Here is a 27,939-nt window from a genome sequence, read left to right as displayed (position 1 = left end):
CAGCAGTCATGTTTGAGCGCCGACTCCCCGACGGCACTTGGTCCTCACAACCACCCCCGTGGAGTTCATGCTAAGATCCTCGCATTTCATTTCTGTGGCAGGGACTTGCTGAGGTCCGGGGAAGGGCAGAGAGGAGGGGTGCGGCCGCCCCGCGCTTTGCACTTTCCGCGTCCTCCAGCAGAGGGGTCGGCCGGCGGGCTCAGCGTCCCGCATAATAGCCGCTTTGAAGCCCGCGGAGCGGGAGGCGGGAGGGGAGGGGAGAGGCGGGAGGGGAGGGGCGAGGCGGGAGGGGAGGGAGGGGCCGGCAGCGGAGGGAGGGGTGTGTCGGCCGCCCGCGCCGTTCCTCCGCCCCTCGGTCCCGCGGCCACACGCAGCTAGCCGGAGCCCGGACCAGGCGCCTGTGCCTCCTCCTCGTCCCTCGCCGCGTCCGCGAAGCCTGGAGCCGGCGGGAGCCCCGCGCTCGCCATGTCGGGCGAGCTCAGCAACAGGTTCCAAGGTAGGCGCCGCCGTCCCCGAGCAGCCACCTGTGCGCGCCGGGCGGACCGCGGGGTCCACCGCGCGCGGGAAGCGGGCGGGGACGCGGGCGCGTGGCCCGGAGAGGACCCCGCTTCCCAGGCCGCCTCTTTGTCTCCTCCAGGAGGGAAGGCGTTCGGCTTGCTCAAAGCCCGGCAGGAGAGGAGGCTGGCCGAGATCAACCGGGTAAGCCCCGCGCCCAGGGCAGCACGCGAGTCCCGAGCCGCGCGCTGCGCGGGTGCCACCTCTCCGTCCGCGAGGCCGTGCCCGCCTCCAGATCTACCCTCTTCCTTCCCTTCCCCTGGGCTTCCCTCAGGTGCCTCCCTCCGCCCCCAGCCCCGTCGCCTCCGACTCCAGGTAGGTCCGCCTCCGCCTCCCGCCTCCGGTCTCGGGTTGCAAGTTGTTACTCTTGCAACTGGGGACTGGGGAGGTGGGGCCGGGTCAGGAGCTCGGATGCCAGCCGGCTCGTGGCTCCCCGCAAGCCCGCTTGGGAGCAGCCCAAGGATTTGGCGCGGGAAGGGCCCCAGGCCAGTGATCTCTCCAGCTCAGAACACAGGCTCCGGATCATTTGCTGGTCTGTCGCCCAGGCTGGAGTTCGGTGGCCCAATCTCAGCTCATTGCAGCCTCCACCTTTGGGATTCAAACGGTCCTCCCTCCTCATCCTCCCGAGTAGCTGGGACTACAGGCATGTGCCCCCACGCCTGGCCTTAGCTATTGTTGTTATATGGGATTCAAAAGTACAAATAGAAGACCCTGATGGGCGTAGAGATCCTGGCACTTCCCCGTGGTCTCCAGCCTCCCGCCTCCGTCAAACACACCACTCCTCTTCACTCCAACTTTCAGGAAAGATTGCCTTAAGGGATTCAATGCTTTTCTTGCTGGTCCTGGTGGATTTCTCGAAAGAAATCCTTCCTGTTGTTGCCAGGCATCCAGTGAGAGCTCCATAAATTTGCATAGATTCTAGAAGATAAGGAACGATATCAAGACCTGTCTGGGTTGGCCAAAGCTCAAAGGCAGCACAGCCAGTGGCTTTAAAGTTCTGCAAGACCTGGGCTCAGATCTGGCCTCCACTGTGTGCCAGCTCTGTGGTCCTCAGCAAAGGGCCTCTCATCTCCAAGCAGGGCATTGTGCAGGCTCAGAGAGGGAAGGCCCGTGGCCTGCATGGCCCAGCACCCAGCATTCAGGAAGCACTCACAGAACTAGCATTATTTCCTGAGGTGGATGTCTCCCAGTTTCCTTCTTAACTGGTGGCAGAGGCACACCCGCTGAAACAAGGCTTGGCATTCCCCCTGCAGGCTCCTCTGGTCCCCTGGACACCCAGGGTCTAAGCCCAGCTGACAGTCTGGAAGTTGGCCGCTGGTGAGGTCAGCAGAGCCCGAGAAGGCTGTGGGAGGCGGGTCCGAGCCTGGGGCCAGGTTGTGGTATTGCCTCTTGCCAGCAGTGTGCAGCCTTGATTCCCCCTTGGTTTTCTTGGACTGCTTGGATGTAGGCAGCCTGTCTGTTTTCCGTCCGCTGGCTACAGGACTCCCATTCAGTCCCCAGCTACAGGGCTCTGGGGACCTCAGGGTTCCCCCTCCAGGTAAGCTCCGGCCTCCTCACGGCCACCCTCACCCTGCTTCCTGGGGGCATCTTGAGCACAGCTGGAAGGTTGCCCGGACATCTGGCTGGGGTGCTCAGGGGTCTCGGATCCCTGCTGGGCTCCTTCCCAGTTCACTGTGTGCCCGCCCAGCCTGGGGCTTGGCTGCCCTAGCCCTCTGGACAGAAGGCTGGAACCCCGACCTCATATAGCCCCCTGGGTCTGAGGCGGGTTCTGAGCTGGCTGGAGCCACCCACAGCCAGCGGGACCCTGAGCCACAGACAGCTGGAGATGGGGGTGAGGTGACCATGGTTGGACAAGCCAAAAGAGCTAAGAGGGCGGGGCCAACCTCGCCCTTGGGGAGGTGGGTAGGGGGAGGGGGCGGCTCCAGGGTTGTTTTGGGAAACCGACTAGCTTGGCTTAGAAAGACGAGGGACTTACAGCTGTCAGGGGCTGATCTGGGCAGCACTGGGACTAGGGAAAGTGAGCAGGAAGGAGCTGTGGTCTAACCACCTCAGGACAGCGCCCAGAGAGGGCAAGCAGCTGACCCAAGGCCACGCAGAAGCCAGTGACAGAGCTTGCAGCCCAGCGTCCTTCCCCTGCCAAGACGCTGTACTGAGACCCACCACGACAGCCCGGCCGCTGTAGGGCTGCTGAGGCCCAGGATCTGGGGCCCTGTAGGAAGGAGGCGCCAGGATCACACGGGAAGCTTGAGCTGCTTCACCACAGTGGAGCAGGGTGGCCCCACCAGTTTAGTCATGAGGTACCCACAAGCACTGATCTGTGACTCTGGGCAAGCCACTCACCTCTCTGAGCCTCCTTCTCCAAAAAGATAATGGTTGTGATTTTTTCAGTGAGACAATCTATGTAAAGCACCCAGGAGAGCTGGCTGCGGCCCTGATAGCTATCAGGACAGTTTCTTTGTTCGTGGCCTCAAGGTGCAGGGAGTGGAAGATACTCCGCCCTGCCTCATGCTGGTTGCTCAGCCCAGCAGAACCTCGCCTTCCCCAGCCTGAAATGGGAGCAGGGATCTCTGCCCCTCTGGAGTCCCTGCAACAATTAACCGATGGAAGTGGATGGAAGCTCTTTGCGGACTGTGGGGGAGTCACTCCGTGTGAGAGTCTGAATTGGTTCACCCACGGCCATGGGGGCAGTGGAGAGGGCCTGAGCTAGGTGGATTGTAGGCAGAATTGTGCTGGCAGCCCGGACTGCCTTCCTTTGGGGTACAGCTTCACTGCCCCACTGGAGTGTGGATTCTGGGGGCCTGGGCTAAGCCCAGGATTCACTGCCAAAGCCCTGCTTCTGTGCCAGGCAGCTTGGGCACCGCCATGGCTGCTGCCTGGGGCACAGCCCAGCTTGGCTGGCAGATCTAGGGGCTTCTCTGGGCCAATACCTAGTTCCCTTTGGGGCCTTTCTCCTCCCTTGGTGTAGGCCAGCTTCCAGAGGGGCAGGGTAGCTCAGCCTTAGCTTTTTTTTTTTTTTTTTTTAGACAGAGTCTCTGTCACCCAGGCTGGAGTGCAGTGGCGTGATCTCAGTTCACTGCAACCTCCGCCTCTCGGGTTCAAGCGATTCTCCTGCCTCAGCCTCCCGAGTAACTGGGACTACAGGCGCTTGCCACCACGCCCAGCTAATTTTTGTATTTTTAGTAGAGACAGGGTTTCACCGTGTTGGTCAGGCTGGTCTCGAACTCCTGACCTCAGGTGATCTGCCCGCCTCAGCCTTCCAAAGTGCTAGGATTACAGGCGTGAGCCACCCCACCCCGCCCAAATTTAGCTTTTTGTTGTTGCTGTTGTTAACAGAGACAGGGTCTCACTCTGTTGCCCAGGCTGGGGTGCAGTGGCCCAATCTCAGCTCATTGCAGCCTCTACCTCCCCAGCTCAAGCAATCTTCCATCTCATCCTCTCAAGTAGCTGGGACTACAGGCATGTGCCCCCATACCCTGCCTTAGCTATTGTTATTAGAAGGGATTCAAGAGTAAAAATAGGAGACTCTAATGGGCCTAGAAATCCCAGTAGAGGAAGGGAGGTGGGGGAGCCGCATGAAAATGCACCTCTTTTTGGTTTCACTTTAGTTTTTGCTGTAGTTTTCTGAACACTTGGTATGTGCCCGTCCTGTGCCAGGTGCACTGTGGGCATTATCTTGCGAATGCTCACTCTAACCCAGGGAGTATTGTTGCTCCCATTTTTGAGAAAACGAGACTCAGAGAGGCTGGGTAAACTGCCTGGGTTTAAACAGCCTCGACTTGAACCCAGCCTATTTTCTCAATCGCTCAGCTTGGCTGGGCCTCCTGCTGCGTGCCCGCCCCCAGCTCCATGCGCTGTGTGTTTGTATGTGCACGCACGTGTGTACATAGCAGCACTACTGGAGTGGGCAGAACTGGCCAGCACCTCCTACTCCCCCTACATAGCTGGCATTCCCCGAGCCCTGATGGCATGGTTGGTGACCCCAGGCCAGCCAGGCATGGCCTTATATGGCAATGGGAGAGATTTTCTCCAGCTTCCCACAGGGACAGAGAGAAGCAGTGGGGCTGGGGGGGCTGCCCCTCAGGGTGGCTGTGCCCTGGGACTTAGCAGGAGGCGCTCAGGGGACAGTGAGGGCTGCCACACGAGCTGGCTAGCAAGTGAGGTCTTTTTTCTTTCTTTCTTTTTTTGAGATGGAGTCTCGCTCTGTCACCCAGGGTGGAGTGCAGTGGCGTGATCTCGGCTCACTGCAACCTCCACCCCCCAAGTTTACGCGATTCTTCTGCCTCAGCCTCCCAAGTAGCTGGAACTATAGGCGTGCACCACCACGCCCGGCTAATTTTTGTATTTTTAGTAGAGACGGGGTTTCACCATATTGGTCAGGCTGGTCTCAAACCCCTGACCTCGTGATCCGCCCCCCTTGGCCTCCCAAAGTGCTGGGATTACAGGTGTGAACCACCACACCCGGCCAACAGGTGAGATCTTCAACACAGTAATGAGCTGTGGCTGTGCTCCATGCCCACAGATTGACATTCATCATCTCACTGACCCCGCAACAGGGCACCCCAGCAGATAGATGCACGGTGAGAATCTGCAGACAGCCCCATGGGATAAGGATTATCATGACTCCTTTTTTTTTGAGACAGGGTCTCACTGGGTTGCCCAGGCTGAAGTGCAGTGGTGTGATCTCGGCTCACTGCAGTCTTGACCTCCTGGGCTTAGGTGATCCTTGCACTTCAGCCTCCTGAGTAGCTGGGACTATAGGCGTGCACCAAGCTAATTTTTTGTGTGTGTGGAGACAAGGTTTCACCATGTTGCCCAGGCTGGTCTCGAACTCCTAAGCTTAAGCAATCTGCCCACCTTGGCCTCCCAGAGTGCTGAGATTACAGGCATACGTCACTGTGCCGGGCCTTGACTTCCATTTTAGAGATGAGGAAACAGGCTTAGCTAGATGAAGTCACCTGCAAGGTCACCCAGCCAGGAAGTGGCAGATCTGGGATTCAAACCCAGTCACCCTGGCCCCTGTCACCAGGTGGCTGCAGCCTAGCTATGACACAGGCCTCTCTTGCTTATATCGATAAGGATCTCTGGCTACTGTCCCAATGGTCCAGCCCTCCTGGGTCGAATGAAGGGCACTCAGCATTCCTTGTCACATTTAGGTACCTGATGGTTTTTTGTTTTGTTTCACTGTTTTTCATTTTGAGACAGAGTCTCACTCTGTCACCCAGGCTGGAGTGCAGTGGCATGATCTCGGCTCACTGCAACCTCTGCCACCCAAGTTCAAGCGATTCCCCTGCCACAGCCTCCCGAGTAGCTGGGATTACAAGTGCCCACCACCACGGCTAATTTTTGTATTTTTAGTAGAGACAGGGTTTCACCATGTTGGCCAGGCTGGTCTTGAACTCCTGACCTCAAGTGATCCACCCGCCTTGGCCTCCCAAAGTGCTGGGATTGCAGGTATGAGCCACTGCGCCTGGCCCCTGATGTTTTTTTCAGAAGCCACATGTCATCTGCACTGGGAAGGCAGCTGGGCAGGGTAGGCTGGGTATCTCTGCCCAGGGGTGTATATATCCCCTGCCCTTCCCCCAGCAATGGGGGGCCTCTGAGACCTGACCCAGGCAAGTATGCAGGTGTGTCTTTTTTCCTATGTACCTGGCAGTGCCACTCTGTCCCTGCCCAGGTGAATGTATGCAGCTGGCATTGCTGGGCACCCATCTCTCTTGCTCTTCCTTAATATATTATAAGGGAGATGGTGATAAGTGGCCACGTGAGCCTCTGAGGATTCAGTGTCCCCTGCAGGTCCAACCAGTTATGACCTTGGTGTGGCCGTATCACAGGAAGCTGGAGATGGAATTTCTGCAGGGTGTGCTTTATTGCGTAGCTGCTTGGGAGTTTTTCTTTAGCTGCCCCATCTGTTGGCGAGGATGCGGCATCTGAATGAGGCCCAGGGCTGCAGTGGGGAATGTGAACCCGCTGTCCTTCTGGGTGCACATTACAGGCTTCTGCTACTCGCCAGGTGCCAGCACCACTTGTGGCCTGGCCCTGGCCCTTTAAGAGCCTGTGGGCTGCGTCAGAGGTCCTACGCCCCGGCATGGTGCTTCCTGTCCTTGGAGTTCTTGTCCAAGGCCTGAGCCACCAGCCCCTTGGATGGCCTCCAAGATGGTGATATCCGCCCACCCCAAAATTCTGCTGCAGCTGATACAGAAAGACAAGCCTGGAGGGCCAGGAGCAAGGGTTCGCCAGAAGGTGCTAGAGGTACCAGCCCAGAAAGGAGTTAAGTCAGCGAGGAGCAGGCAGGCGGGAGGGCTTTTGAGGACAGGCACGGCAGGGGCTGCCAGCTTCTGATGGGTTTGGAAACAGCCCCTCCTGGGCATAGCACTTGGGGGCCTCGCTGGAGGCTGGGATGGGCTTGGGGGACTCTGGCAAGCATCAGAGGCTGTAGGTGACCAGGAAAGGCGGCAGTGAACAGATGCTATTGGGGACTGAGATGGGAGGATTCAGGCAGGTTGGATGGCCCATCACTGCCAGGTCAGCCGGGGGCTGAGGACAAAGCAAATCTTGCCCTTGAGGGATGGCCAGTGGGCCAAGGCTTGCCAGGAGGACTTCAGGGCATCACGGAGGAGCACAGAATGGTCGGTTGGTGATGTTCTTTCCCTGCCCTTCCCCCGCACACACCTGCCTCTCGATGTGGCTCGAGTTTGGATGATCCTAAGACATAATAATTTTGAACACTTAGCAAGTGTACTAGGAGCCAGGCTCCTTCTGTGCAATTAGCTCGTTTAATCCTTACCGCAGGCCAGTCACTAAGGCAGGAGGATAGCTTGAGTCTGTGAGGTTGAGGCTGCAGTGATCCTGCAGATCGTGCCACTGCACTTTAGGCTTGGGAATGGAGCAAGACCCTGACTCAAAACAAAACAAACAAACAAAAAAATTCCTTACAGCAACTCAGTGAGGAGGTTCTACATATCATTATGATCCCACTTGATAGATAAGCCCACTTTATAGATGAAGAGACTGAGGCCTAGAGTGGTAAACAGGTAAAGTGGCCCTGCCCAGAGCCACAGAGCTAGTATGTGCTAGAGCTGGAATGGCAACCCTGGCAAGCTATCCCCTATGTCCTACACACCCTGGGCTCAGAGAGATGATGTGACGTTTTCAACTGTTGTGACCTTGGGCAAGGCCTGTCCCTTCTGGCACCTCGGTTTTCCCAGCTATTGAACAAGGAGGGCAAGCTGAACGCTGTGAGGAGTCCCTTCTGGTTCTGTGGCTGGATGGATAATTTAACGGCTCTGACACCTCCCAGGCCCCAGCCTTGGATGCTCTGGTCCCCGGGGACTGAGAAGTGGGCTCAGCTGCCTGTGTGTCACCCCCAGCTCCTGCCCGCTTGCATTTCCTGGCCCTTTGCTAGGGACTGATCAGGCCACTGTGGCCTCCAGGCCTGCCCTTCTGCATGTCAATAGCCACTTTCAGGGCCCAGAGGCCCCCTGCACCTCTCACACCTGCTCCCCCACCCCAGCACTTTCTACTTTCTGCAGCTGGAAAAACTTGTATTTGGGGACAGTGGGTTAGATTGTGTGAGGAGGATAGGGGATAGAATAAACCGCCTACCCCCACATCTCCCTGGAGGGCTATAAAGTGGTTCCCTGGCCTCTGGAATAACCTCCTGCAGCTGCCGAAGAGGAAAGGTAACTCCCAGTATTGACTTTCTTTGCCCAGAAACCTGCAGCCAGGCTACCTTCTTGTTTGGGGCAGGCATAGACCTTGAATTGCTAAAACTTGGCAATCCTGAGCAAGTTGAGCAACCTCTCTGGGCCTCAGTTGTCCCATCTGTCAAATGGGGATACCTGGAAAGAGGAGAGAGAAATCATAACTGGCCTACTCCACGGGGAGGGGGCCTCCTTCCTAATCTGCTGAATAGTCTGTGAGGGTCTATGGCGGTTATAAGCTGATTGTATGGGCATAAGTATTAGAAAAAAATAATAAATAGCTAACATTTATTTAGTATTTGCTGGCCGGGTGCGGTGGCTCATACTTGTAATCCCAGCACTTTGGGATGCTGAGATGGGCGGACTGCTTGGGCCCAGGAGGTTGAGGTTGCAGTGGGCTGTGATTGTGCCACTGCACTCCAGCCTGGGCAACAGAGCGAGACTCTGTCTCAAAAAAAAAAAATTTCATGCAGCCATGAAGTGGATTCAAACTCAGGCATTCTGGCTCCAGTCTGCCCTTTTTTTTTTCTTTATTTTGCTTTTCTTCCAAACACCTGGGGTGGCTTCTGTCTCTGTCTCCTCTGCCTATGGACCCAGGGTCAGGGCAGCCAGGGGTCCTGGAAAGACAGGGTACCTGTGCCTTGGGCAGGGACGGGGGGAGGATGCCTGCAGGGAGGGAGCTGTGGGTGGTACATGAGCAGGAACCAAGAATCCAAAGCTCAGAGGTGGAGCAGGCATGGCAGCCTGGCTGGTGGAGTCCTGTTCCTGCCACTGCCCGCCGGGCTCCCCCATTCCCTACCCAGGCATGGTCAGCACAGCTGCCCTAATCCCAGGGCCAGTGAGGGCTGCCCACGCATGAGGAGCTCAGCTGCTTCTCCCACCCTGGTCACTTGTGGCCCAAGCATTTGTCATGTTTTGTTTTGTTTTGTTTTTTGAGACAAAGTCTCACTGTGTGGCCCAGGCTGGAGTGCAGTGGCGTGATCTCAGCTCACTGCAACCTGCACATTCCGGGTTCAGACAATTCTCCTGCCTCAGCCTCCCGAGTATAGCTGGGATTACAGGTGCGTGTGGTTTTTAGTAGAGACAGGATTTCACCATGTTGGCCAGGCTGGTCTTGAACTCCTGACCTCAGGTGATCCGCCTGCCTTGGCCTCTCAAAGTGCTGGGATTATAGGCGTGAACCACCACACTGGGCTGCATTTGTCATTTTTGGCTCTAAGGAAAAATAGGATTCCAAACCCTAAGCCCCTCCAGTCTCTGTCATGCGTGGGCACACTTTTGCAAAGCTGCCTGATCGTTGCAGGGGTGAGGATGGAGAAAATAACTGGACCGAATGGCAGGCCTGTCCATTCATTCAATGGATGTTTTGTTGTTGTTGTTGTTGCTTTTTTTTTTTTTTTAGAGACAGGGTCTGGCTGGAGTGCAGTGGTGCAATCAAAGCTCATTGCAGCCTTCACCTCCTGGATTCAAGTGATCCTCCAGCCTCAGCCTCCCAAGTAGCTGGGACTACAGGCACGCACCACCACACCCAGCTAATTTTTAAATTTTCTGTAGAGATGGGATCTCCCTATGTTGCTCAGGCTGACTTCAAACTTCTGGCCTCAAGTGATCCTCCCTCCTCAGGCTCCTCAACAGATGTTTATTGAGTGTCTACTGTATGCTGGGCACTTCGATGCTAAACCTGTGGCTGGGGCCCTGCCTCCTCCCAGCTGCCTCCTGATACCCACTTCCTCCTCAGTACTGTGCAGGGAGGGAGCCGCAGCTACAGAGGATCTCATGTTCCCAGCACAGCCGCTTGCTGGCTCTGCTGTTTCAGGCAAGTTAGTTAACCTGAGTCTCAACTCCTCCGCTCATCCTGCATGTGTTTGTTGAGCGTCTGCTATGCGGAACCTACATTCTAGCCGGGGAGGCAGAGAGGGTGTGGTAACCTCAGTAAGCAGTGGCAGTGGAAATCATGTTTGGAGGTGACCCATCCTAAGGAGCTGGTTAAGGGCGATTGGAAGTCGGGGCAGCTGAAGTGGGCAGGCAGCAGTAAAAAACAGGGTGGACAGGGCTGGGCATGGTGGCTCACGCCTATAATCCTAGCACTTTGGGAGGCCGAGGCAGGCAGATCACTTGAGCCCAGGAGTTTAAGACCAGCCTGGGCAACAGAGGGAGACCCCATCTCTACAAAAAATACAAACATTAGCCGGGTGTGGTGGCATACACCCGTAGTTCTAGCTGCTCTGGAGGGCTGAGGTGGGAGGATTGTTTGAGCCCAGGCAGGTCGAGGCTGCAGTGAGCTGTGATCGTGCCAACAAAGAATAAATAGGGTCGGCCGCATTGAGAAGGTGACATTGAGGCTGGGTGTGGTGGCTCACGCCTGTGATGCCAGGAATTTGGGAGGCCGAGGCAGTCGGATCACCTGAGGTCAGGAATTTGAGACCGAACTGCCCAATATGGTGAAACCGCATCTCTACTAAAACAAAAATTAGCTGGACGTGTTGATGTGCACCTGTAGTCCCAGCTACTGGGGAGGCTGAGGCAGGAGAATTGCTTGAACTCGGGAGGGGGAAGTTGCAGTGAGCTGAGATCGCGCCACTGCACTCCAGCCTGGCGACAGAGTGAGACTCCGTCCCAAAAAACAAAAATAAAACAAAACAAAAAAGACAAGGTGACATTGAGCAAAGGCTTGAAGGAGGTGAGGGAGAGAACCACGCAGATCTGTGGACTCCAGGCAGGGTGCACAGCTAGTGCAGGGTGCAGCCCAGGGCAATCTTCCCAACCACTGCTGCCATTCATGCTGTGCAGGTGGCCTTGCTCTTCATCCCTGCCTGGTTGGTCTGTGTCTGTCTGTGTGCAATTTGTCTCTAAGGCCAGGGACCATGTCCTTCCACTTGCACCCATCCACCTACAGAGTGGCCCAAGTAAAACTGGATCTCTAGGGCTGGTCGGTCCAGGCTGAGGCAGGATTTCTGGTCAACCAGACCCCAGGGGCTGGGACAGGCCCTCCAAATCTCTCCCCAGAGGTTCCCAGATGTTGGTGCTCTTGTGCCTCCCCAGGAAGGTTCTCTAGTTCTTGGTAAAGTGAAGGAAATGCAGGGTCACTGTGGCGAGTTGGACCTAGGCTGAATGGATTCCATTTAAACATTCAGAGATGGTGAACTTCCTACTTTTATGAAATGTTCTTTTCTGAACTCATGGCAACAGTCAATGGCCATTGTTTAAAAAGTCTTTACTTGGCAAAATAAAAAGTTGGCACTCGTATATTAGTGCGCCCCTCTGCCCCGCCTTTAAAAATGTTTCATGTCTGCGTGACCCCAAAGTCTGGGAATCACTGATCTAATATGTCCCTTCACTGGGCAGATATGGGATCTGGGACCCTGGGAGGTGCCTGGTTTGCTCACAGTCACAGACAAAAGTTAATTGTCCTCCTTTTGGGCAGAGGATGGGGTGAGGGAGCAGTGCCGAAGAGCTATGAGAGGGAGCCAAGAGGAAAGGAAGTCCTCGACAGAGCCAACTAGGAGAAGGGCGGCCTCCCAGGCTGCCGAAGAAGGATCTAGCGTCAGCTAAGTGGAGGCAGGGCCGTGCCCAGTGCATTGCAATGAGGCCTGGAGTAAGGCTGTGGCCAAGCCAGCAAGACCCCATAGGCCCTGGGACTGCCCTCTGCCCAGGTGCAGGAGGACACAGGTCCTGGAGTCAGATAGACCCAGGTTCGAAACCAACCTTCCTTAGCTGTCTGTGAACCTTTTTTTTTTTTTTTTGAGATGGAGTCTGTGGCCCGGGCTGGAATGCAGTGGCACAATCTCGGCTCCCTGCAACCTCCACTTCCCAGGTGCAAGTGATTCTCCTGCCTCAGCCTCCCAAGTAGCTGGGATTACAGGCACACGCCCCCATGCCCAGCTAATTTTTGGACTTTTAGTAGAGACAGGGTTTCACCATGTTGGCCAGGCTGTTCTTGAGCTCCTGACCTCAAGGGATTTGCTCACCTCGGCCTCCCAAAGTGCTGGGATTACAGACGTGAGCCACTCACTGCGTTTGGCCTGTCTATGGACTTTAGATGTGGTATTTAACCCCTCTCATCCTCATGTTTTAACTTGTAAAATGGGAATAATAGTGGCTGTGAGGATTTAGTGAGATAGCACAGTGTCTGCTACAGCCAATGTTTTACCAAAAGCTACAGGACAGCCAGACCCCTCTCCCAACCCAGTGAGGGAAGCCCTGTTGCCAGGTAGGTTTCTCCTGTGGTCAAGGGGTGCTGAGTTAATGTGGAGAAATTTGAGCCATAGAAGGGGCCATATTCTGCCTCATACTCATAATCTTATCTGTTGCTTATTGAGAGCTGAACTATGAGCCCAGTGCCCAAGGAGTGGGTACTATTGAACCTATTTTAGAGCTAGTAAAAAGGGAGACTGAGATCCAAACCCAGATTGCTTTATAGTCAGTTAGTTCTTGTCATCCTCTATTCTGCTTGAAGCCTCTTAGGAGTTTGCAACAATAGACTAGGAAGGTAGTGAGTTCTCTGTCCTAAGAGATATGTAAGAACAGACTTGGCCATCATGTATTAGGAAGTAGGTCAAGTGATTAATGTGGGTGACATTGCACATCATTTTAAACACCAGCTTTCTGTAATTTCAGGATAAGGACCTTGTCATATTCACCATGGTCTCCTCTGCTCCCTTGATGCTAGTGCAGTGCAGTGTGCACTGTGTCCCCCCAGAATGTTGAATGAGTGAATGAATGAATGAATGAATGAATGGAGGAGCAATGTCCATGTCCGGTGAGCTCAGTAATGAAGAATGGAAGGTCCACTGGCTGGGCTCAGTGGCTCACACCTGTAATCCCAGCACTTTGGGAGGTCGAGGTGGGCGGATCACATGAGGCCAGGAGTTCAAGACCAGCCTGGCCAACATAGTAAAATCCCGTCTCTACTAAAAATACAAAAATTAGCCGAGCATGGTGGCACACTCCTGTAGTCCCAGCTACTTGGGAGGCTGAGGCACAAGAATCATTTGAACCTGAGAGGCAGAGGTTGCAGTGAGCCAACATTGCGCCACTGGACTCCAGCCTGGGTGACAAGAGCGAGACTCCGTCTCAAAAAAAAAGAATGGAAGCTCCAAAGAAGAAGGGTTATTTGCAGAGTTCGAGTGGTAGGAGGGGAACAGGCCCTGTGCTTCCCCATCTGAATACAGGTTCCAGGGCTGCTGAAAGATTAGCCGCAAGGTACATAAGTTACCTGGCGCTGTATCTGGCAGGTGTTCCCTCATTGGTCGCTTTTTGCTGTAAGGTCAGAGACCAGGCCAGATGAACACCTGCAATCTGCCCACCTTTAAGTATAGGGGCTAAGGATGCAGGCTCCAAATGAGATGGAGCCGAGTTGAAGCTCTGGCTTATGAGCCTCAGTTTTCTCACCTGCAAAATGGGTATAATAATAGTAGCTACTGGCTGGGCGCCATGGCTCACACCTGTAATCCCAGCACTTTGGGAGGCCGAGGCGGGCAGATCACTTGAGTCCAGGAGTTTGGGACCAGCCTGGGCAACATAGTGAAACTCTGTCTCTACAAAAAATACAAAAATAAGCCAGCCGTGGTGTGGCGCCCATCTGTAGTCCCAGCTACTCAGGAGGCTGAGGTGGGAGGATCACTTGAGCTCGGGAGGTGGAGGTTACAGTGAGCTGAGATTGCATCACTGCATTCCAGCCTGGATGACAGAGCAAGACCCTGTTTCAAAATAATAATAACAATAGCTCCCTCTTGGGACTCCTAGGAGATGTGAAGAGATCACATAGGTAAGGGCTTCACCCCGGAGGCCATTGTTAGTGTCCAGTCCTCCCCACCCCGCCCATCTGGTTCTGAAAGGACTCATTTGAGTCTCTCCAAGCATCTGAAGGGAAGGCAGGCCAGAGATTAAAACCCCCATTTTACAGGTGAGGAAACAGGTGAGAGGGTAAGTGTACAGTCATTTTCCCGTTAGAGCAGAGACGACGAATTCACACTCTCACCGGATTTCTTTTTTCTTTTCTTTTTTCTTTTTTTTTTTTTTAAGATGGAGTCTCTCTCTGTCTCCCAGGCTGGAGTACAGTGGCACGATTTCAGCTCACTGCAACCTCCACCTCCCAGGTTTAAGCTATTCTCCTGCCTCAGCCTCCCAAGTAGCTGGGATCACAGGTGCCCACCTTTACGCCCAACTAATTTTTGTATTTTTATAGAGACGGGGTTTCACTATGTTGGCCAGGCTGGTCTCGAGCCCCTGACCTCAGGTGATCGGCCCACCTTGGCCTCCCAAAATGCTGGGATTACAGGCGTGAACCGCCGCACCTGGCCTCACTGGATTTCTATACAAACTCAAGAAGCAGATCATGATTCTCATTTGGTAGATAAGGCAATAAAAGTGTGGGGAGGGCCGGGCGCGGTGGCTCACACCTGTAATCCCAGCACTTTGGGAGTCTGAGCCGGGGGGTGGTGGGGGGAGGAGATCAACTGAGGTCAGGAGTTCGAGACCAGCCTGGACAACATGGTGAAACCCCGTCTCTACTAAAAATACAACAATTAGCTGGGCATGGTGGCAGGCGCCTGTAATCCCAGCTACTGGGGAGGCTGAGGCAGGAGAATCGCTTGAACCCAGGAGGTGGAGGTTGCAGTGAGCTGAGATCGCGCCATTGCACACCAGCCTGGGGGACAAGAGCAAGACTTCTTAAAAAAAAAAAAAAGTTCAGGCAGGAATGAATGAGCTCAGGATCACATTCCTAAGAAGTTAATGATGGAACCAGGGGCTTGTCTTTGGAGGTCACAGCTTCTCGGATCTGAAGCTGGGGTGTCTTGGGGGAGGGGCACGGGTCCCAGCATTGGTAATGTAGCTGCTGGCTGGAGGGCTTAGTCACCCGTAGTGAACCCTCTGGGGCCTCCCCAAGCTGCTGGGCAAACTTCCTACCCACAGGGCGGCCAGTGCAGATCTGCCTCCAAGGGGCGACAGGAAGCCGGGGTGAACAAGGGACAAACTGGGTCTGGTCGCACCTGGTTACCCGATAGGAGGGAAGGCCTCCGGACAGTGGGCCCATGTGTGGGTGACTTCTGTCCCCAATCCCTTGCTCAGCACTGTCCTCTCACCTCTGTAGGAGTTTCTCTGTGACCAGAAGTACAGTGATGAAGAGAACCTTCCAGAAAAGCTCACAGCCTTCAAAGGTAAGCTGGGGCGGGCTGCCCTGCATTTATTCCTGGGGGAGGTGGGCTGGCCCCTCATCCTTGCACACAGGACCCCTTAGCCCCACAGGACTAGGCTGTGGCCCTGTTTTGTCCAGAATGCCCTTCTTCCTGGAGAAGGCTTGGAGACAGGGACCCCCTGAGAGGTGGGGGGAGGCCCCTCCACCTGCCTCCCTGCTCCTGCGGGCCCCGTCACCCCTCGCCTGCAGCCCGGTCCTGGCCCTGCCCCTCTCTCTCCCTTCACTGCCCACGGGGCTCAGGCTGGTTCCCGTCCGCCGCTGCCCAGGCCCCGTCACTCCCGGGCCCCGCACACAATCAGCTCTTTGTGAGCAAGCCTTGCCTCTCCCCCTCCCCAGCAGAGCATCTCAGGAGCCCCTGCGGAGAATGGACGTTTGTGTCGCCGCAGTGGGGCAGGGGGGCAGAGTTTCTGCCCATTGAAACCCGGCAGCACGGGATGAAAAGAAAGCAGGGCCTGGGAGCCGGCGCGGGGAGAGGGGCAGCATAAAGGTCCCTCTGTTTGGGGCCCTGGCGCTTGGTTCCCAGCCAGCACCTTGAAAGGAGAGGAGCCGGGCACATAGGGGGCAGCGCAGACCCACCTTCCCTGCCAGGGGAGGCACTTAGGCGCAGGAGCCCTGGGCTGTCATGGAAAATATCCTGGAGGTTGCATTCGGCCCCTCCGAAGTGTTTGCAGTGTGAGCATCCTCCCGGCTCCGGGGCAAAGAACTTGGCCAAGTGTTCCTCAAATCACTTCCAGTTGTCCTTAGGCTGGACATCTAGGGCTAATCATATTAATAACAGCTGGCATTTGTTGGACGTCGGCCTGTGTGAAGCACTTCTCGTGCGGCGTGGCGAGCTCCCCACATCACCCCAATCGGCCTGGAGGAAGATGGCGCACTTGTTAATGTGCAGATGGAGAAACTCGGGCTTGGAGGGCGGGGTTGTTGGCATGGGGACACATAGCTCGCCTAGGGCAGAGTTGGGACTTGAACTCATGTCGGTCTGGCTCCAAAGCCCCTGCTCTTAACTGTTACGCTATGATGCTTTTTACATGAAGAAGAGAGAAGGGAAATAGTAAAAGACACTCCTGACCCCACCCCATCCCAGCCACCTGTAGGAGAGCTGTGAAAAAGAGAGCAGTCTATTCCCTTCTGTCTGCATACCAGCGTGGCCACTCCCAGGGGTGGCTCTGGGAGGAGGCACGGGTCTCAGGGCTCTGGCACCCTTTCTACTTGTCTTCACTGGAATGTTGGGCCAGACAGGAAGTTACATCATTCACTCATTTGTTCTCCAAATGCGCACCTGTACATGTGCCAGGACCATTCCAGGCCAGGGGCACCATGGTGAACGTAAAAGGCAGCTCCCACCCGGGAGCCTGTGTTCTAGCTCGGGGGGTGGTGTGAGAGGTGGTGGGAGACTAAACAGAGAGCCGGGAAATACAAGGTGAGCAGACTGTGGTAGGTGCTTCAGTGAGAAATGAGGGAGGGAGGACAGGAGTGCTCAGCTGTGGGGAGGGGGTGCAATTTTGAAAGGGTGGGGAAGCCAGGCACGGTGGCTCACACCTGTAATCCCAGCACTTTGGGAGGCCGAGGTGGGTGGATCACCTGAGGTCGGGAGTCCAAGACCAGCCTGGCCAACATGGCGAAACCCCATCTCTATTAAAAATACAAAAATTAGCTGTATGTGGTGGTGGGTGCCTGTAATGCCAGCTACTCGGGAGGCTGAGACAGGAGGATTGCTTGAACCCAGGAGGCAGAGGTTGCAGTGAGCTGAGATCAAGCCACTGCACTCCAGCCTTGGTGACAGAATGAGACTCCATCTCAAAAAAAAAAAAAAAAAAAAAGCATAATGGTTAAGAACAGGGGCTTTGGAGCCAGACTAACATGGGTTCAAGTCCCAACTCTGCCCTAGGTGAGCTGTATATCCCCCACTGAGATCACGCCACTACACTTCAGCTTGTGTGACAAAGTGAGACGGAGCAAGACTCCTTCTAAAAAAAAGAAGAAAAAGAAAGGGTGGGGAGCCCTGAAGCCATGAGGAAGGGTGTTGAGAATACTTGGGAGAACATTCCAGGCAGAGGGGCAGCGAGCTGGAGCAGGCAGGGAGTGGGCGGGGGCAGCACAGCCTGCAGGAGGGCCTCGGCTTTCTCTGCTGGCTGCTTGTGGGGCAGGATGGACCATGAGGTCCCCACTCTGCCGGGGCAGGGGTGACCTGCAGAGGCCCCACGGTCCGTTTGACACACTGCTCCCATCTGAACATACCAAGCCCACTGCTCCGACATCCTCCCTCACTGCTAGAAGTTTTCCTGGACTCCTTGATCAGGGAAGTATAACTCAGTCTGTGTGTGAGGTTTGGGGTGATGGTCTGTGTACCCCGGGAAACTGTATGTCCACTTTGTGGGCTAGGGCAGGCCTTTTTCCTGGTTTCAGAATCACAGGTCCCCTGAATCAGTGGTTCCCACACCCGGTTGCCCATCAGAACTGCCTGGGACGCTAAAAAGCACACCCATGCCTGCCCCCACCCTGTCCTTCCACACCCATGAGCCAGAATCCTGGGGCAGGGAATCAGAGCTAGTCACTTTGCTACTAACTCAGATGCAGCTGGTCTGTGCTGCTGGGGACCCGGGAGAAAGCAGCTGCCCTCCTGGTAAGAGGGTCAGAGTGGCCCCCAGCCATCTTTCCCTCGTGGCACCTCTAGGAGAGTAGTCCAGGCAGGATGAGCTCTTTCCCCAGAGGCCGTGGCTCAGCGGATGGGGGACTCAGGTCAAGACCCTTGGTAGGGTGCGGGAGGTGGTTCAGACTCCTGAGGACACGGTCATTTGCCCACAAGGGAGCCACTGGGTCCCCGCAGGGAGACGCTGCTTCCAAACTAATGCTAGTTTTTGCTCTGTGATTTCCAGAGAAGTACATGGAGTTTGACCTGAACAATGAAGGCGAGATTGGTGAGTGAAGCCTTGAGTGTGTTTAGGGAGGAGGGTGTTAAGTGGGTAGAGGGCTTGAGGGACCCTCTGTGCGGGTGAGGGGCATGGGGCAGTCCGGAAGGCTGGTGAATATGTTGCGCCGAGCCAGCCCCAGCCCCTTGCCTTCTGCCCTGGCACCACTGCCCTCAGACTCCTCCAGACCCTTTCATCCCCTACTGCTTCCCTCCCCAACCACACCTCAGCCTCCCACCCCAGGTGCTACGGGGACTCAGGACAGAGGGTGCCACACCTGCCCAGGGCTGGAGACACTCAGGGTGGACAGGCCCTGGGCCCCCTGGCTGGCATTTCAGTGGCCCTGAAGTCTATCTTTCCATTGTATGTCATTCGGCAGTTGACAAGTTGCTTTTATATACGTTGATTCTCTCCTTATTGCATCCTGCTGTGCAGCTACTGGCACTTACGTTCTGGTAGGAGACCATACCTGGACCTCACCCGCAAAGAAGTGGTTAAGGCTGGTTTAATTATCCCCATTTTACAGATGAGGAAAGCAAGACTCAGAAAGGTGAAATGGGCCGGGCGCCATGGCTCAAGCCTGTAATCCCAGCACTTTGGGAGGCCAAGGCGTGGGGATCACCTGAGGTCAGGAGTTCAAGACCAGCCTGGCCAACATGACGAAATCCCATCTCTACTAAAAATACAAAAATTAGCTGGGTGTGGTGGCGGGTGCCTGTAATCCCAGCTACTCGGGAGGCTGAGGCAGGAGAACTGCTTGAACCCAGGAGGCGGAGGTTGCAGTGAGCCAAGATTGTGCCACTGCACTCCAGCCTGGGTGACAGAGCGAGATTCTGTCTCAAAAAAAAAGCAAAAAGAAAGGTGAAATGACTTGCTTACATGGAACACTGGCAGTGAACCAGGGCCCAGCCGTTGGTTTCTGAACAGTTTCCCCCTTTTCCATTTCATCCTGCGTCTCAGATTGATGCTGCCACCGGCATTTCTACTCCTCTTCCTCTGTCCTCTCTCTTTTCTTCTCCCTTTAGAATATTTTGATCATTTTTTTTTCTTTAGAAAGAAAATTTGGCCAGGCACAGTGTCTCACGCCTGTAATCCCAGCACTTTGGGAGGCCAAGGCGGGCGGATCACATGAGATCAGGAGTTCGAGACCAGCCTGGGCAACATGGTGAAACCCCATCTTTACTAAAAATGCAAAAATTAGCCGGGCGTGGTGGCAGATGCCTGTAATCCCAGCTACTCGGGAGGCTGAGGCAGGAGAATCGCTTTAACCCAGGAGGTGGAGGTTGCAGTGAGCCCAGATCGCACCATTGCACTCCAGCCTAGGGGACAAGAGCAAGACTTCGTCTCAAAAAAAAAAAAAAAAAAAAAAATTTGGCTTATCAAATAAACACATTTTCATCATTAAAAAAATTGAGGAAACACAGCAAGACAAAAAGACAAAAATGCATCACCCACAACCCCACCTCCCAGAAGTAACTGCTACAAACATTTCCGTTTCTAGCCTTCCACTCTTTATTCTAATCACAAAAGCTGTTTTATATCATTTTTGAGCCTCCTTGAAAAAAATAACTTTCTATTGGTCAGCCCGGCCAGAAAAAATAAGTGAAATAAAACAATGGTGAGTATTTTGATTTATTATTGATTTTTCTTTCTTTTTTTGAGACATAGTCTCATTCTGTTGCCCAGGCTGGAGTGCAGTGGCGCAATCTTGGCTCACTGCATCCTCAGCCTCCCAGGTTCAAGCGGTTCTCCTGCCTCAGCCTCCCAAGTAGCTGAGATTACAGGCACGCACCACCACGCCCGGCTAATTTTTGTATTTTTAGTAGAGACGAGGTTTCACCATGTTGGCCAGGCTGGACTCAAACTCCTGGCCTTAAGTGATCCGCCTGCCTCGGCCTCCCAAAGTGCTGGGATTACAGGCATGAGCCATGGCGCCAGCTGATTTTTCTTTTGAAATATAGTTAATGGTTGCATTGTAGGAATGGATTCTAATTTGTTTAGCCGATGCCTTTGTGTGGACCATTTGGATGCCTTCCAATTTTAACTATTATTGATAATCCTGTAAAGAACCTCTTTGTACATGAGTGCTTGTTCACCTCCCTGGTTATTTCTGTAGAGGAAATCTCAGGAAGGGGACACTGGGTCAAAGGCTTTTGAAGCATCTTGCCGAACTGCCCGAGAAAGGTCCTGCCAACTTCAGAGTCTGGCAGTGCGTGTGCAGCCCTTTCCCCCTTTCCTGGAGAAGGCTGCCCAGCTCTCTCTGAATGCGTGGACATCCTGGCACCTTTGGGCCTGGCCCCAGTCCCGCCTGCCTTGCCAGGAGGAGCATTGGCTGCGCCATGGCCCATGGCCCCTACCCCAGCCCTCTCCTGCCATCCTTAGATGACCCATTGTTCACTGAAGAACAATCCAAAGGAAATTGCCTCAGATCTTGGTGGGAGCTGGGCGGTCAGAGACAGCACCGCCTCGGGCTGGAGTGACATTCTGGGGCCTCCCTTGTTTTTCTTGAATTTTGTTCTTTTGTTGGTTTTCCTGCTCTGTGGGATATTTTTGGCGTCCTCTCCCTTCCAGCCGGGGCAGAGCCCTAGGACAGCAGGACAGGAGTGGCACGTGGGGAGAAGCCACCTGCCACTCGGCACCCAGCAGAGTGACTTTCAATGCCTGACTTCCTGACCCTGCCACACTGGGCATAACTCCCCGGGCAGCGGGAGAGTGGGCACCCAGCCCACCCTAACTGCAGGAAATAGCAGAGCCCACAGTCATGGTGTGAAGAAAGTGCTCTGGGCCGGTGCTTCCTGCACAGAGATCCCTGAATGATCCCACCCACCCGTTCCACCATTGGTGGGAGCAGGGGTTCAGAGAGGTTAAGTAGTGTGCCCCAGATCCCAGAGCCAGGAATAGCAGAGCTCGATGCCAATGCAAGCCCGTCTGACTCTAGAAGCCCAGGTCACTAACCACTAGCCTATACGGCCTCCAAAGAGAGCAGTGAGGGTGTGATGGGCTCCTCCTCCCTAGAGAAGGAGTGCAGACGCCAAGCTTCTAGGCGTGGGGTGCCCGAGTGGAGCTTTCCCAGCTTCCCGGCTAAGCCCCAGCAGCCCATATCCACTTAACAGATCTGCTTTTCCCCCGGCAGACCTGATGTCTTTAAAGAGGATGATGGAGAAGCTTGGTGTCCCCAAGACCCACCTGGAGATGAAGAAGATGATCTCAGAGGTGACAGGAGGGGTCAGTGACACTATATCCTACCGAGACTTTGTGAACATGATGCTGGGGAAACGGTCGGCTGTCCTCAAGCTGTGAGTACCTCCTTCCTCCCCTGGGACCTCTAAAGGCAAAATCATTCTGTGCAGAGAGGCCCCTGGCTCTGGGCACCCCAGCCATTCCCCACCTAGTAGGTAACTCATTGTGCGACCTGCTGGACAAGGTACTTACTTTTCCTGATCCTGATTTCCTTATCTGTCAATTGTTTTTTTTTTTTTTTTTGAGATGGAGTCTTACTCTACTGCCCAGGCTGGAGTGCAGTGGTGTGATCTTGGCTCACTGCAACCTCCGCCTCCTGGGTTCAAGTGATTCTTCTGCCTTAGCCTCCCTAGTAGCTGAGATTACAGGCATGCGCCACTATGCTTGGCTAATTTTTGTATTTTTAGAAGAGACGGGGTTTTGCCATGTTGGCCAGACTAGTCTCAAACTCCTGACCTCAGGTAATCTGCCCTCCTCAGCCTCCCAAAATGTTAGGATTATAGGCGTGAGCCACCACACCCGGCCCAAATGGTCATATTAATATGTACCCTGCAGGGGAAATTAGCTTGTAGCAGAGTCAGGCAGAATCAGTACTCAGTAAGTGGCAACTGTGATGATGATGATGGTGGTGATGGTGATAATGGTGATAAATCTGTTGAAACTTTCCGAGCCTTAGTTTTCCTTTTTTTTTTTCTTTTTGAGATCTCGCTCTGTCACCCAGGCTGGAGTGCAGTGACATGATCTCAGCTCACTGCAACCTCCGCCTCCTGGGCTCAAGTGATTCTCCTGCCTCAGCCTCCCAAGTAGCCAGGATTACAGGTGTGCACCACCACACCCAACTAATTTTTGTATTTTTAGTAGAAATGGGGTTTCACCATGTTGGCCAGGTTGGTCTCAAACTCCTGACTTCCAAGTGATCAGACCCCCTCGGCCTCCCAAAGTGCTAAGATTACAGGCGTGAGCCACCATGCCTGGCAGTTTCCCCATTTGTAAAGCACCTCCACTACCCCCACAGGCTTGTAAGCATAAAATAGAGTCAAAAATTGGCCCCAAAGGGAGGCAGGGTTTGCATCTTGATGCTATTACTTGCTACCAAAATGACCCTGGGCAAGTTACCTTAGGTCTGTGAGTCTCAGTTTCTTCATCTATAAAATAGGGGTGATAATCGTGTCTTCTGTGATGTCCTGAGGGCTAGTGAAATGACACTTATGAAGATTTCAGCCTTGTGTGGCTGATGGCAAACACCTACTACGTGGTAGCACATTGTGGGTGCTGCCCCATTGAAGAGCGTTACAGCATTACCCTGGACAGTCTCATTGTCATTTGTCACAGCTGAAAATAACACTCTGCCAGGTGCCGTGGCTCACGCCTTTAATCCCAGCACTTCGGGAGGCTGAGGCCGGTGGATCACCTGAGGTCAGGAGTTCGAGACCAGCCTGGTCAACATGGTGAAACCCCGTTTCTACTAAAAATACAAAAATTAGCTGGGTGTCGTGGCTCACGCCTATAATTCTGGCTACTCGGGAGGCTGAGGCAGGAGAATCACTTGAGCCCAGGAGGCGGAGGTTGCAGTGAGCAGAGATCGTGACATTGCCCTCTAGCCTGGGGGGCAAGAAGGAAACTCTGTCTCAAAAGAGAAAAAAAAAAAAAAGAAAACAGAAAATAACACTTACTTGGCTTTTATGAAATAAGATTCACTTTTTTAAAAGTACGAATGTAAAATATACCTGTCTCATTTTACAAAGGAGCTTGTTGAGGCCCAAGGAGACTGAGTGCCTGGCCCATGAGCCCACGGTCCAGTCTGGCCAGATCTTCTAGCACCCCACTTCCAGGGAGAAACGCCAAGGATCAGAGAGGTCAAGTGTCTTGCTTGAGCCAGTCGGCTGGGAAGTAGCAGGGCTGGCATTTGAATCTAGGCAGTTGCCCTAGAGGTTATACGCTGAGCCCCTACCCTCTACTCCCCAGACACCACTCTCAGAGCAGTGGGCAGGTTTTTGAAGATCTTTGTGCAGAGGCATGGCCCGGCCTGGCTCAGCCTCCTCTAGGCAGTGTGGTTAAGGGAAGGGTATGGCCTAGAAGTCAGAAGCCTGGAGTCGCACCCAGCCTCTGCCCTGGACCGCCTGTGTGGTTCTGAGGAGTCATATCACCACTTTGCGCCTCCATTTTCTCCTCTGTAAAATGGGACTAGCAGCCCCTTCCTTGGAGCTGCTGTCTTGGGCTTCTGCAAGGATTCCACTGGAGAACAGATTTAAATTCTGTTGAGGACCCTGCTGACATGAGGCTGGGATGATCTTTCCCTGGATGAGGGAAGGATCCTAATCTTGTTTTTCTTTCTTTTTTTCTTTTCTCCATCTCCAAACCAGAGTCATGATGTTTGAAGGAAAAGCCAACGAGAGCAGCCCCAAGCCAGTTGGCCCCCCTCCAGAGAGAGACATTGCTAGCCTGCCCTGAGGACCCCGCCTGGACTCCCCAGCCTTCCCACCCCATACCTCCCTCCCGATCTTGCTGCCCTTCTTGACACACTGTGATCTCTCTCTCTCTCATTTGTTTGGTCATTGAGGGTTTGTTTGTGTTTTCATCAATGTCTTTGTAAAGCACAAATTATCTGCCTTAAAGGGGCTCTGGGTCGGGGAATCCTGAGCCTTGGGTCCCCTCCCTCTCTTCTTCCCTCCTTCCCCGCTCCCTGTGCAGAAGGGCTGACATCAAACCAAAAACTAGAGGGGGCAGGCCCAGGGCAGGGAGGCTTCCAGCCTGTGTTCCCCGCACTTGGAGGAACCAGCACTCTCCATCCTTTCAGAAAGTCTCCAAGCCAAGTTCAGGCTCACTGACCTGGCTCTGACGAGGACCCCAGGCCACTCTGAGAAGACCATGGAGTAGGGACAAGGCTGCAGGGCTTCTTTCGGGTTTCCTTGGACAGTGCCATGGTTCCAGTGCTCTGGTGTCACCCAGGACACAGCCACTCAGGGCCCCGCTGCCCCAGCTGATCCCCACTCATTCCACACCTCTTCTCATCCTCAGTGATGTGAAGGTGGGAAGGAAAGGAGCTTGGCAATGTGAGCCCTTCAAGAAGGTACCAGAAGGAACCCTCCAGTCTTGCTCTCTGGCCACACCTTTGCAGGCAGCTGAGAGGCAGCCTGCAGCCCTACTGTCCCTTACTGGGGCAGCAAAGGGCTTCGGAGGTAGAAGTGAGGCCTGGGGTTTTGGGGGGAAAGGTCAGCTCAGTGCTGTTCCACCTTTTAGGGAGGATACTGAGGGGACCAGGATGGGAGAATGAGGAGTAAAATGCTCACGGCAAAGTCAGCAGCACTGGTAAGCCAAGACTGAGAAATACAAGGTTGCTTGTCTGACCCCAATCTGCTTGAAACCTGACTCTGCTTCTCTCATTTGTCTTCCTACCCTACTCACATAATTCATTCATTTACTCACTCATTCACCAGATATTTATTGACCTGCTATTATAAGCTTTACGTCCTCCCATGTTGTCCTGGCATGTGCAGTATACACGGTCTAACTCATCTCTCCCCAGATCTCTCAGAACCTTGAGCTTGCGAATTGAACTGGGGTCACCTGTGTCCTTTCTTATGGACTCGCAGGATTTTAGAGCCCTAATGCACCCTGGAGGGTAGCTGGGCCAGTCTTCTCATTTCACAGGTGAGGAGACTGGTGCCCCACAGGGATTAAGTGCCTTGCCCAAGGTCAGGCTTATCTCCAGAGGGAGGTGCCCTGGACTGGGGCCCAGATGTTCAGGGACCCTGCCTACACCTCGTTTCCAGTGTGGGCTGCCTTAGTTAGTTATGAGAACAGGGAAGGGCTGGGAAGAGACAGCCTCCAAGGTCAACACTTGGAGAGGGTTTCACTTGCTCTGAAGACCCTGGTCCAGGATTCACCCTCTCCCATGCCTTCAAGTCAGCATCAGGCTTAGGGCAAAGACCAGGCCTCTGAAGCTGCCTCTTGTAATTCATGCAGGAAGATGTCAAAGTCAGCCCCATCTTGGCTGATCAGGGTGTTCAGCCTTAACCCCACCTGTGTTCTGAAGTCTCTTACCCTACCTGCTCAGGACTTAGACAGTTATTCACTGAACATATTTATTAAGCACTTGCTGTAGGCCAACAGTTAAGAATCCAATAATGAAATGGACAGATTCATGGAACTTAGAGTCCAATAGGAAAGTGAGACCCAGACAATGACAATGAGATAAATGTTAGGAAGGGGGAGGTATGGGGTGACTTCCCTGCAGTCCTGGGGGGCCTAGATGGGCCCAAGACTGGGTGAGAGTCTTGGCAGAGCCTTTGCAACACCTTAAGTGGACAGGACTGGGAAGTCTTGGTGGTTGGAGCCAACGTGGGTTCCCTGCAGCTCCTTAGTCACCTCTGATAGCAGATTGAGGAAGGAAAACAGGTAAGGCATGAGGAAATGGCCAGGTTGGGTTAACCCACTGGTTTCAACCAGTTCAGGAATGAGGTTATTTGGCCATGACTGGCTGATCTTGAGCTCAAGGATCTGCTTCAAATGCACACAGGCCTAGTTGAAGTTTAAACTCCAGCAAAACATTCCTCCCTGTAAATGGAAAATCCTACTTCTACCCCCACCCTGCCCTGTTTTTTGTTTTTTTTTTTTCCCCAAGATCATTAGATGTCCTCACCCCTCCTCACTGCCTCTCCTCTCTGGGACAGGCTGGGACCTTTGAGGAAGATAAAGCTTTCCTTGACTGCCCATCATATTCAGTGTCCCTGTTCCTCACTCAGAGAGGAAGACAGAACCAATCAGGCTTATTTCAGTAAGTTCCACAGTTCTACAAGACTGCAGGAATTCTCCTTAAGGGAGGAGAGCAAGCAGGTGTGGCCCCAGCTTCTGGAAATGGCAGAAGAGAGGGTTTTCTCATTGAATGGGGGTGGGGGCTCGTGTGTCCTGGGAAACCCCATCAGTCCCTTCATTTCTTGGGACTCAACTCCTGGGAGGAGAGGCTCTCAAGAGTTGTCCCTGGAAGGAGGGTGGGGGCAGTCTGCATCTATTTCAGGTTGTGGCTCTTGGTTCTAGGACTCTTACTTCTCTGGCTAAGGGCTCAGCTTCTTGGGACTTCAACCATCTTCTTTCTGAAAGACCAAATCTAATGCAACCAGTAACGTGAGGACTGCCAAGTATGGCTTTGTCCCTATGACTCAGAGGAGGGTTTGTCGGGCAAATTCCGGTGGATGAAGTTATGTGTGTGCGTGTGCATGGGAGTGCGCGTGGACTGGGATATCATCTCTACAGACTGCAAATAAACCAGACAAACTTACCAACGTCTTGATTGGTGTATTTTGGGGCTGGTTCTGGGCTCAGCAAATTGCGAACTAGCTAATATAGTAAGAGATTAAATGAGCATGTCCTGTGCCTTTTGTCTGAGACAGCTGAAATTCACTTATCCTAACCACCTCCCTGCAAGAGACAGGTTCTATTATGTCATCCTTGTTTCACAACTGAAAAGTAGGCTTGGATAAGCAATGTGCTGAAAGCCAAACAGTAAATGGCACAATCCGACCCCCCTGGAGCCAACCCATGAGGTCCAAGTTAAGAACCTCTGTCGGCCGGGCGCGGTGGCTCACGCCTGTAATCCCAGCACTTTGGGAGGCTGAGGTGGGCGGATCATGAGGTCAGGAGATGGAGACCATCCTGGCTAACACGGTGAAACCCCGTCTCTACTAAAAATACAAAAAATTAGCTGGGTGTGGTGGCGGGCGCCTGTAGTCCCAGCTACTTGGGAAGCTGAGGCAGGAGAATGCTGTGAACCTGGGAGGCAGAGCTTGTAGTGAGCCGATATCGCGCCACTGCACTCCAGCCTGAGTGACAGAGTGAGACTCCGTCTCAAAAAAAAAAAAGAAAAAAAAAAAAAGAGCCTCTGTCCTAGAGCATTTATAATTCACTACAGAAATGTATTCTATGAAGGACTGTAATACCATCAGTCAGCCTTATCCAGACTTTAATACCATCAGTCAGCCTTATCCAGACGATCTCAATTCTAATCCTGTCACCACCACTTTCTGACTGAGGGCTACTGGAGAATTTTCTCAACTTCTCTGTGCCTCCCTTACCTCATCAATTATTATTATTATTATGTATGTGTATGTGTGTGTGTGTGTATATATATATATATATATATATATATATATATATTTTTTTTTTTTTTTTCTGAGACAGAGTCTCACTCTGTCACCCAGGCTGGAGTGTAGTGGCACAATCTTAGCTCACTGCAACCTCCACCTTTTGTGTTCATGCGATTCTCCTGCCTCAGCCTCCTGTATAGCTGGGAACACAGGCGTCCGCCACCACACCCGGCTAATTGTTGTATTTTTAGCAG

At 53.7% G+C, this 27,939-nt stretch overlaps 1 protein-coding gene across 2 annotated transcripts; it reads left to right on the top strand.

Annotated features, from left to right (window-relative positions):
- Positions 1-295: 295 nt before the first annotated feature.
- Positions 296-26,880, top strand: AIF1L (allograft inflammatory factor 1 like). Of its 2 annotated transcripts, XM_009457530.4 has the most exons (6): positions 296-496; positions 638-699; positions 15,349-15,415; positions 18,330-18,371; positions 21,496-21,658; positions 23,966-26,880. In XM_009457530.4, the coding sequence occupies exons 1-6, from the start codon at positions 466-468 to the stop codon at positions 24,051-24,053; spliced, it is 453 nt and encodes a 150-aa protein (XP_009455805.2). In that variant the 5' UTR covers positions 296-465; the 3' UTR covers positions 24,054-26,880. The 2 variants fall into 2 exon arrangements, with proteins under 2 accessions (XP_009455805.2, XP_016817374.1); XM_016961885.3 differs by lacking the exons at positions 296-496; positions 638-699 and adding an exon at positions 6,630-6,804.
- The last annotated feature ends 1,059 nt before the right edge of the window (positions 26,881-27,939 follow it).

Source organism: Pan troglodytes, chromosome 11 (genome assembly GCF_028858775.2).
Source record: "Pan troglodytes isolate AG18354 chromosome 11, NHGRI_mPanTro3-v2.0_pri, whole genome shotgun sequence".
NCBI classification, from domain to species: domain Eukaryota; kingdom Metazoa; phylum Chordata; class Mammalia; order Primates; family Hominidae; genus Pan; species Pan troglodytes.
This window is presented reverse-complemented; position numbering and strand designations above follow the sequence as displayed.

Bases quoted from the DNA above. Each gene is read 5' to 3' on its own strand.
- AIF1L (XM_016961885.3), top strand. From the start codon at position 6,697: ATGGCCTCCAAGATGGTGATATCCGCCCACCCCAAAATTCTGCTGCAG. The intron at 18,372-21,495 runs GTGAGTGAAGCC...TTCCCCCGGCAG, and splicing joins GAACAATGAAGGCGAGATTG to ACCTGATGTCTTTAAAGAGG. The intron at 21,659-23,965 runs GTGAGTACCTCC...TCTCCAAACCAG, and splicing joins CGGTCGGCTGTCCTCAAGCT to AGTCATGATGTTTGAAGGAA.